The sequence below is a fragment of the Rhinopithecus bieti genome, unplaced genomic scaffold, assembly GCF_001698545.2.
Source record: "Rhinopithecus bieti isolate Rb0 unplaced genomic scaffold, ASM169854v2 scaffold_1853, whole genome shotgun sequence".
Classification (NCBI taxonomy): Eukaryota; Metazoa; Chordata; class Mammalia; order Primates; family Cercopithecidae; genus Rhinopithecus; species Rhinopithecus bieti.
The window spans coordinates 5451393-5461043 of record NW_016804151.1 but is presented as its reverse complement, the minus strand read 5'-3'; the positions used below and the strand labels follow the sequence as shown (position 1 = coordinate 5461043).

General features: G+C 54.3%; 1 protein-coding gene across 1 annotated transcript; it reads right to left on the bottom strand.

The window, feature by feature from the left end:
- Positions 1-2353: 2353 nt before the first annotated feature.
- On the bottom strand, positions 2354-9488 carry LHX1 (LIM homeobox 1). The gene is made up of 5 exons (XM_017866991.1): positions 8607-9488; positions 6460-6686; positions 6086-6363; positions 4585-4750; positions 2354-4199 (listed from the first exon to the last, which is right to left on the bottom strand). Exons 1-5 carry the CDS (start codon positions 8774-8776, stop codon positions 3820-3822), a joined length of 1221 nt encoding a protein of 406 aa, XP_017722480.1. The 5' UTR covers positions 8777-9488; the 3' UTR covers positions 2354-3819.
- Positions 9489-9651: the final 163 nt, after the last annotated feature.

Sequence of the window (9651 nt, the reverse complement as noted above, 5' to 3'; positions counted from 1 at the left end):
AAATTCTCAAATACTCCCTCTGGGGGCCTCTCCCTACCCACATTCCAGTGTCTTGAGATGGTGGGGGAAGGGCTTCTTGATGGAGTGGGGATGGAGATGGAGAGTGGACTGTGGCAAGGAGATTCAACCTTTGCTGTAGAGATGAGAGCAGATAAGAGGAACAGAGAGAGGAGAATAAGGGTGAGCAGTTCCCCAACAGAACAGCAGAACAGCCTTCTCTGGAGAAGGCAGAGGGACACCCAGTCCACAGTCCCTCTGCCTGCCCTCCAAGGGCTGCCAAGTGGCGGGTGATTAGGCACAGCAGAAGATGGGCAAGGGATGACACCTTCCAATTGTCCCAAACAACTGTCTGCTCACTTGAGGAGTTTCAAGAGTTTAGGAAAACCAAGTTCCCCCTTGCCTCTCCTCAGATGCTGTCCACCCTCAAGTCCCAGCCCTGGCAATGCCTGTCCTGGCTCTCCGCGGGTAATGCTTCCCCAAGTGCCTCACCCAGAGCAGCTCCCCAGCGGCAGCCAGCCCAGAGAAGTTGGGTGGGTAAGCTTCAGCTCCCTCGCCAGAGCAGATGGTGGCCCCCTGCTGCTGGAACCCTGAAGGCAGGTGGCGAGAGGCACAGAGGTGGTGGCTTTAAGATGGCCGCGGGGAGAAACCAGGCTGCCCTTCCAGGCGAGAGGGGACCGCAGTGGCGCTTCCCTCCTGCCGCGCCTCCCGCGGGAGCTCCGCCTAGGGATGGTGCCGCGCGTCCCCGCACCTCGGGGCCAGAGGTGGGCAGCACAGCACTGATGGGAAGGAGAACAGGCCCTGACATTTCCAGGCCTCCTCCTCGGGGCCTTCGGTTCCAAATTTGACTGCTGAGCGTTGCCACCTGTTCGGGTTTTCGCCAGGATTCTGAATCCCGCGCTGAGGGGAGAGACTGCGCCACTGCCACGGAGTTAAGAAGAATCGAATCCACATCGTGTGCCCAACTCGAAAACGCTTCTTATCAAATACCCCGATTCCACAATAAAGCTGCTAAATAATTCAGCAGCCTTGATAGGAAAAAGCAGCTTCCCAATGAGCGCATTCATTTAAATGAATGTCTTTAAAGGGGGCTAGAGAGTAGAGGCTAATAATGAATGTTAGCTATGATATAATGTATATAAATGCTAAAAAGGTAAAAACAAGCCGATCCAGTGATTGCATATAAAGCAAATAAAGAAATGTGCTGCATGCAGGGGCTGGGAGTTTCAAAAGACTCCTTTGTATTTCATACATTTTTATTTCTGAAAGAATACTACCAGATTCCTCCCGGATAGCCTCCTCTCCCATTAGATAAGCCATCATATGGATGCAGGGAAATATTGCTTATTTTAAAGCCTTCTCTGCAGGAAAAATAAACTTGGCTGTGTCTTAACAAAATTTGAAAACAGCACTAGAAATTATATACCATTTAATGTCAAACCTTTGACATTTTAAATAAGGAAATAAATAATCCAGAGTGAAATCTCGGTGATATGGAAAAGAAATCCTGGAACTCTAATAGCATCTGATACTGAAACACAAACGTCCACAAGAGTATTTCATAGTAGATAAAATATTCAGATTTCTTCCAAGTCTGATGAAGGATTGGAAAGAATTGAGCTACTTTTAGGACCTTTTGGTAACTCCCAGTTGAAATTTGATTTCTATATTAGTAATTTTTGTTCATCTTTCAGAGAAGCTAATATGTATCTTGTGCCAGGCAAAATAGTTTTCCTTCTGGGGAACTTCAAAGGTAACAAATATTATAAAACAACAATTTCACATCAGTTCTGTGAAAGGGATTAAAGTATTTCATTTCTAGCTGTACTATACCTTCATTTTATATTATCTTTCAAACCACCAAATTAGAAAGCCTTTACATTATCTTTCAAACCACCAAATTAGAAAGCCAGATTATCTATGGGAAATGAATTGAAACTGAAAAGGACCACCTCTAACTATGTATTTACAAGTATCTGATATTCACAAGCCCAGTTTTGCATGTGCAGGGAGAGTGAAAGAGGGAATGCCTTGGATCTCATGCCTAATCACAGACCTGGACCACTCATTTTTTAGCCATGGATTTGATTTCTATTTCAAGTTCTATATTAACTTATCAGCAAACATCTCTCCAATGATATCAGTTAAATCCACAGGATGCAAATCTGTAGCTAATAACAGCAGGAAGCCACAGAGAAAAGCTTGGCTGGCATTAGCAAAAGGTTTCAGCCACAGCCAAGGCAAAGACAGATATATCACCCCAATCCTGCCTCTCTTTTCCACCTGGCTTCTGAGGACCCATTCAGCTCCCCATCAGGGCTCCCCTTTGAACACATCAAATAACACACCAATTATCTAAACATCAGATTTTCTATTTTTATTAAAAACTCACAAATTTATTCAACATGTTTTCTTTCATACAGTGAATGGTCTAATATGCACTGGAGGTCACACAAGCTTAGGTTTATTAGAACAATAAAAGACATATGAGAAATTTAATATATAAAGAAAAAGTAGCAGCTGTTGACTGCATATTTGACCATAAAATTTAAATATTTTGGACTTTTATTTTAAAGACACAAAAATAAAACCTGTGTGGGTCTATATAAGTCATATTAACAATTCCATGAATGTTCAACAGGACAAAAAATTAGCAAAGAAGTTTTTTTTTTAAACCTTGTAACACTTTTTTTTTTTTTTTAACACTTTCTCAGGTTGCTGGTGCCAGGCACCTTTACAGTATTTGTGCTATAATTATTCTATTTGGCAACTGTCTGAATAGCATGTTTTCTCTTTGCCTCGTGTAAACAACACCTTTTTACATACTAGCACAGTGAGCCGAAAGCCCTGCAAATCTGTCAGAACATCTACAGGAAAAGAAAAGGAACAATTTTGGTTGATTGCTCAAAACATTTTGTTTTCGAACAAGAGGTTTGAAAACAGGATATATTAGTAAAACACTGAACTCCTGAATTTAACATTATACGTAAACAGTTGACTGTTTTTAGTTCAATAGTCTTTTTTTTTTTTTTAACTTTTTTTGTGTGTGAAGGTAGAATACTTTTCTTGTACAGCTGATGTTCAAGTCATTTTACCGAGCGGTCTGGCTGGAGACCATCCTACCGAGTGTGTCCGTGTACGGGTTTATGTGTGTGTGTAGTTTTGTGAAGGTAGAAGAGTTGATACGGAGGGCTTTACATTTAGAATTTTGCAATTTTGGCAAAAACAAAAACCAAAAATCCAGATAGACAAAAAATATATATATAGTCCCACCTGATGCATGGCAGGTCGGCGTTTCTGAAGCTATAAGAGTTTGTTGTCGTTGTTGTTGAACTCTGAGACAACACTAATAAGGGATATCCCAGAGCTAGAACCCTCTTGGCTGACCCGGGAGCGCCCCGGGCCGCTTCACCTCCCTCACGGTTGTGCTCACGGCCTCCCTCCCCAGGGCTCCTGGCATCGCCAATGGCTGTGCGCACCCGCGGCTGCCCTAGACGTCTTTTCGCCGCGCGCCTGCCAGGCGCACACGCCCGCGGGGTCTGTCCACGGATCCGGGTCCAGGTGGGAGTTGGGGAGAGGTCTGCATTTCCCTTGGGGAGCTCCAGTTCTGCACGTCGAGAGCCAGTGCGCGGATCCCAATCCCACCTCGAGGCCGATTTGGATGCTATTTCGTGTCCCCCTTTTCCATCCGGAAGGAGAATGGTTCTCGAGGCTGGAGGAAGGGGTGGGGCTTGCTTTTATGTTTTTTTCTTTTTTCTATTTTTCTTAAATAAAGGTTCATTTCTGTACAACCACGAACTCCGCAGACCGTGCAGGACCCCGCTACCACACGGCCGCCTCGTTCATTTCGGGGGGGTGGGACAGGTGATTCCCGTAGCTTGCCCCACCGTTGACCGACAGCGACGAGAAGGGCGGGCTAGGCCCGAAGACCTCGGCCGACATGGAGTGCAGAGGCCCGGGCAGGCTGGGCTCGGGGCTGGGCGAGTCCCCGGGTGGGTGCGCCAGGATGTCGGTGAACCGCTGCGCCTCGCTCGACGGGTGGTGGCCCGGCAGAGGGTGCTCCAGGCCACCCAGGGGCGTCCCGGACGGCCCAGACGACGGCACGAAGGGTAGGTCCACTGGCGTCTGGGCCTGCGAGGACGGGGGGCCTTGCGGGAAGAAGTCGTAGTTGCCCCCGGGCCCGTAGTACTCGCTCTGGTAATCTGCGGAGCGGCGGGGAGGGAGCCGGACGTCAGGGCCCGGCCGGGGGCCGTCGGGACCGAAAGGGAGGGAAGGCGCGCCCTCGGCGGGCTGAGGAAGACCACGCGGGGAGCTCGCCGATCGCGGGGAGCCCTTGCGGGCCTGGGTGCAGGGAAGAGGCTGGGCGCAAGCCCGGGAGCTGCCCCTTGCCACCCAACCCCGTCATTCAGGGCCGGGAATTGGGCCCTCGGTCTCGCCGCCTCCCCTTGATTTACTCCCAGCCTTCGCCCTACTTGCCTGGACTCTCCAGTGGCTTACAGAGAGGGAGGCGTGCCCCCCGCGCTGCCACCCGCTTCTAACGAAGCCCGCCCCGACCTGGCCGCGCCCCGCCGCTCGACGCGCACCCACCTCCGTAGAAGGAGAAGGGGCCGTTGGGGATGAGCTCGCCCGGCTCCAGGCGGTCCACCAGCGGCCGCATCCGGCGCGGACTGCGGAAAAAGGCGTGGCGCCGGGCGCCCAGCGCGCTCAGCTGCTTCATCCTCCGCTCTTTGGAGCGCCGGTTCTGGAACCAGACCTGCAGCACATGGCGGCGGGGTGAGCCCTCCGAGTCTCCACTCCCGACTCCGGGGTTCTCCGGGCCTAGCTAACACCCCTCCACCGCCCGGCTGGCCGACTCCGCGCATGTGTGTGTGTTTGTGTGTGTGTGTGTGTGTGTGTGTGTGTGTGTGTGTGTAGGGTAGTGGTGACGGGGCGATCTCCGACTAGGACCACTCAGGGAGGACCCTGAGCCAATCAATGGTGAGCAGGAATCCCACAGAAGGACCTGGACAGGCCGCCCTGTCTGGAGGGAGGCAGTTGTGGTATAGCTGGGGTTTTTCTAACAGTTGCACTATCACAGTTACAGCTTCTCTGGGGCTGTACACACATAGAGACTACGCCTCTCCAAAATAATGTCAGACACACACCGGGCTTCCATTTCACGGTCTCTTGCAGCAACCCTCCTCCAGCCGTGACAGAGACACAGAAACAGCCTGTAATACCAAAACCCACAATCTCCTTTTCACACCCATGCACAATCTCACAGTGCCAAACATACTTATCCACAGCCTCTTGCCAATGGTGACACAGACGCACAACTTCTCATTCATGCACGCAGGTTTCACAGTCTCCTGCAGGCCTCAGGGCCTTCCGTGTTGCACACATGTGCACATGCACGGCCAGCCTCCCAGGCAGGTACATCACCCACACCCATGCAGGGCATCCAGGCCCGGTTAACCCGACACCTAGCACTGAGCCAGAGATTCCCCTGGCCTGGAGCTTCCACAGTCTCACCTCCTTTCCGCCCACAGGCCCAGCTGCCTCCAGGTGGCCTCCCATCCCCATTTCACTCCAACTGGCTGGAAGCAGAGCTGACTCCCGGCGGAACCACCTCTCTTTGGAGGGGAAGTCCCTGATCTGGGGCTTGTCTAATTGGAGCAACGATCACAAATTTGGAGTTGCAGACTTAGAAGGAGTTGACTTTGTGCAGAAGGTAGAGGCACTGATTGACTCTGGGGGACACTGAGACTTCTCTGAGAACCCGAGGTGGGGGTGGGGTATGTGCAGAAAGAGGGCTCCCCACTCTCTCCAGAGTGTTCAACAGTTCCCCTCCTCCAGCCTCTGGCTGAGCTCCCGCCCCTCCCCCTCCACTGCCACGATCACCTCTGTTGGGCTGGGAAGAGGGCTTTCTAGATGCTCGAAGGCATCAGGCATTTCATAGGTCCCGCAGGCTCGGGATGTGTCTAGGCACCCCACCTCCAGACTCCATCTCTCACTTCTCTCTGGATTCTGGGGTCTCCTGGGCTCGGTCTCAGTGCCCAAAGTGGCAATATGGGCCTCTGTGGGATGGAGAGGCGCGCTGGGGCCTGACCTGAATGACGCGCATGTTGAGGCCGGTCTCCTGCGCCAGCTGCTCGCGGATGTGGCGGGTGGGCTTGGGTGTAGCAGCGAAGGCGGCCTTCAGGGTCTCCAGCTGCTTGGCTTTGATGGTGGTGCGCGGTCCCCGCCGCTTGGCGCCCAGGTTCTGGTCGTCATTTTCGTTGCTACCCCCTTCCTTGTCTGACACGTTGGCGCTCTCCGAGTCCTTGGCGTCGTCCTGCGACGGGTCTTGGGAATCCGGAGACAAACTGGGGTCACTGCCCGTGGTGGCTGAGAAGAGGGAAGGGACAGATGAGCCGGGGCCTTGGCGAGCCTTTCTCCCCCAGGACCCGCTTGCACCTAGCCAGCCGGGAATTGGGGCCTCACCCGAGTGAAGGCTGTTCTCTTTGGCAACACTGCTGTTACTTAGGTAATCCTCTTTGCAGACGAACTTATTCTCATCGATGATGTAGAGCTCCTCGCCAGTGGAGAGCTGCTTGTTACACATCATGCAGGTGAAGCAGTTCAGGTGAAACACTTTGCTCCGCGCTCTCCGCACCAGGTCGCTAGGGGAGATGCCCTGCGCGCAGCCTGCGCATTTGGTACCGAAACACCTGCGGGGGTGGGGCGGGGGGAGGGGCGGGGATGGGTCAGCCAGGGGCAACGGGGAGACAGGCGGGGAGAAAGATGACAGCGAGAGAGAGGGAAGATGTAAAAAGTGGAGGAAGTAGGAGAGGAGAAACGGAGGGGAGAAATAAGGGAAGAGAGAGATAAAGAGAGGCAGAATTCCGGTTAAGCAGGTGAGGAGGCAGCAGGAGAGACAGCACGGCACCAGGGAAGAGTCGGGAAGAGATACACGCCACGCGGTTAGAACCAGGGGCCCAAGCTGCCCCCCAAGCCCCAGCCTCACTCCCAGCGTTATCCCAGAGGAAAGATGCATCGTCTAAAGAAGGTGGCAAGGCAGTGGCCTGTGGGGGTGGAGGGGAACAGGGGACACTTATTTTCCGATTAGATTCAGAAAAGTCGAATTATAGTTAGAGCTTTATATAAACGTGCGCGGAGCGCTGCTTTTCTCTCCTTCATCGCAAAAGGACCCGCACACAGGCGTGGGGTTGGCGAGGTCTAGTCCCGCTGTTGGTCAACAAACATAGCCGCGGAGAGCCCCCGGTAGCCACAGCGGGGCCGCCGCCACGCTCTTGCCTGAAGCGGGGCAGGTTGGCAAAAGCGGGAGCCGCGGGACCTGGCTCTGGGCGCCCTGCCGCGGGTTGTGGAGGCCAGGCCTCAGGGACCCACTGGCAGCGGGTACGAGTACGGTTTGCCACCCTCCCGCTATGATCCAGTCATTGCAGAGGAAAACCAAGCAGCCCGCCGAGGCTCAGAGGTTCAGCCCGCGCGTTCTCCCGAAATACCAGCGAGCACGGAGCTTTGCTTCATGATTCCAGGCAACCCAACCCCAGCCACGAGTCCTGGAGCGGCACTGGGGACATCGCGTCTTGGCCCTCTGAGTGGCTTTGAATCCCTCTTCCTCCCTGCTCCCTGGTTTGAACTATGACCACAAACTTAGAAAAGCAGAGACCAAGTCAGCCGAGTGAACTGCGAGATTTCACATCGGTAGGGTAGAATTACAATTCGCATTTGCGCCTGTTCTTCTCTGTTGACTTGTGTGTTTGTGTGGATGGAGTGGCAAAATTGTGAGTGTAAGATATTAAAATACTAAACGGATAAGGGGAGTAGGGAGAAGTCTCCCCACCAGCAAGCTGGGGTCTGGGCTTTCCCCAGGTTTCAGCAAGGAGGTTGATGGCTGTGGCTGGCAGTTTCCTACGAGGACTACTGAGCGGAGCCAGTGGGAGTCGGAGTCGCCTGGGGCTGAAGCCGAACCACCAGACAACTTCAGCAGCCAGGAGAGCAGGGAAAAACTCCCGGCACTTCGCAGGCTACAGTGCGGCAGTTTGGCCAGGTCTGCACTCGGAGGCCTGTCGGGGTTTGGGGAAGACCCCCGGGCGTGCAGGATCGGCCTTAAGGCCAAGTTCTTTCCTGCCGCTGACAGGGCAGGTGGCCCAGACACTCTACGCAAAAGGCTCGGAGCTTCCCACCAAGACTGCTCGGGGTCGGAAAAGGTAGTGACTGGGAGGGAGCCTGGGCTCAGCCTGGAAGGCAAACAACCCCAAAGGCCTGGAGAATGCAGTTGCTGCAGAGCTTGGCTCCGGGAAAGACAGCAGTCCGGACTACAATGCCCGAGGCTGCCCTGTCTCTTCCAAGCTTGAAGGGGCTTCTGGGCAGAGTCAGGCTCAGACCCTTTCTTCCCAGGCACGTGCAGCCAAACCCAGACCCATAGTTTCCAGGATGCAAGCAGGGCCGCGTCCCGAGCTCCCAGCGCGCCAGCTGGCGGAGAGGCTGGCGCCCGCGGGACTTGGCTGCCCTCTCTAGAAGCAGTTCCTAACTGGGCTGCGAGGCCACGCTAACCTCTGATCCGAAGCTGGCCGGGAAGGGCCCGCGGGGAGGCAGCAGCAGAGGCGTGGGAGGAAAGTACTCACCGGAAGAAGTCGTTCTTGCAGTAGAGTTTGCCTTCCCTGGAGAAGCACTTCTCGGTCAGGTTGCATTTACATTCACAGCACTGGACGCACTTGACGTGCCAGGCCCTGTCCAGCACGTTCAAGAGAAAGCGGTCCAGGATGGGCCTTTTGCAGCCGGCACAGTGAACCATGGTCTTTGGTTTGGTCTGATGAGGCCCAGAAAGAGCGGGGCAAAGTAGAGCCCAGGGCTCCTGAAGACAACCGGCACGAACTCCCCAGTCTCTCCAAAAAGAGGACACACACTCGGCCGTGCAAGCCAAAACCCGCACCAGGAAATCAAAGTAGGGTGGAGAAAATGAGGCTGATGGGGGCCTGGGGGCGTTTCAGTGAAGTGTGCAGCCGGGGAGTCCCGGGGCCCTGGGCTATAGCTGCGCCTCCTCAGCTCCAGGGGCGAGGAAAAGAAGTCTCAGGCGGGCGAGAATGCGACCCTTCTGCCCAGAGACCGCGAAGGAGTGAAGGTCAGCGAGAACGGCGGCGGGAACGGAAATAAATAAATAAAAACGGAGACGAAGAAGACGACGACGACTCGGCGAGCTCGGGTTGCGAGGAAAGCGCCGCTGAGTTCTCCCGAGCTTGAGGTAGAGCTGTCAGAAGTCAAAGTGCATCTGCTTTTGTCGGGGTATGAGGGCGAGTGTGTGCGTGCCAGGCTGCCCACCACTGGGATTTCCCCCCTCTTTTTAAAAAAAGGAAAGCAAAGAACAAAAGGAGCAGAGAAGCTTTGGATCCTAAACTGCCGGCAACGCGCCGCGCTTCCGGACCCGCCGAGCGCCCGCGCTGGGCCTGGGGAGGGGCGAGGGCCGAACGAAGGGGAGGGAGACGGGGAGGGTAGGAGGAAGATCTTGGTGTTGATTGCTCTTGTTGCTTAGGTTTCCCCGCTTTTGGGGAAGTGTTTGTGTCAATCGAAAAGAGAGGGACAACTCCGGGCAGAGGCAGCCAGGCGCACTCGCTCCTTCCCTACCGCCCCAGCCCAGTCACCTCGGCCCTTGGCCTGCCTGGCGGCCTCCGT

Coding starts and splice junctions, on each gene's coding strand:
- LHX1 (XM_017866991.1), bottom strand. CDS start 8,776: ATGGTTCACTGTGCCGGCTGCAAAAGGCCCATCCTGGACCGCTTTCTC. Junction 6,364..6,459: donor AGAGAACAGCCTTCACTCGG/GTGAGGCCCCAA, acceptor CCCTCTTCTCAG/CCACCACGGGCAGTGACCCC. Junction 4,751..6,085: donor TCAACATGCGCGTCATTCAG/GTCAGGCCCCAG, acceptor CATGTGCTGCAG/GTCTGGTTCCAGAACCGGCG.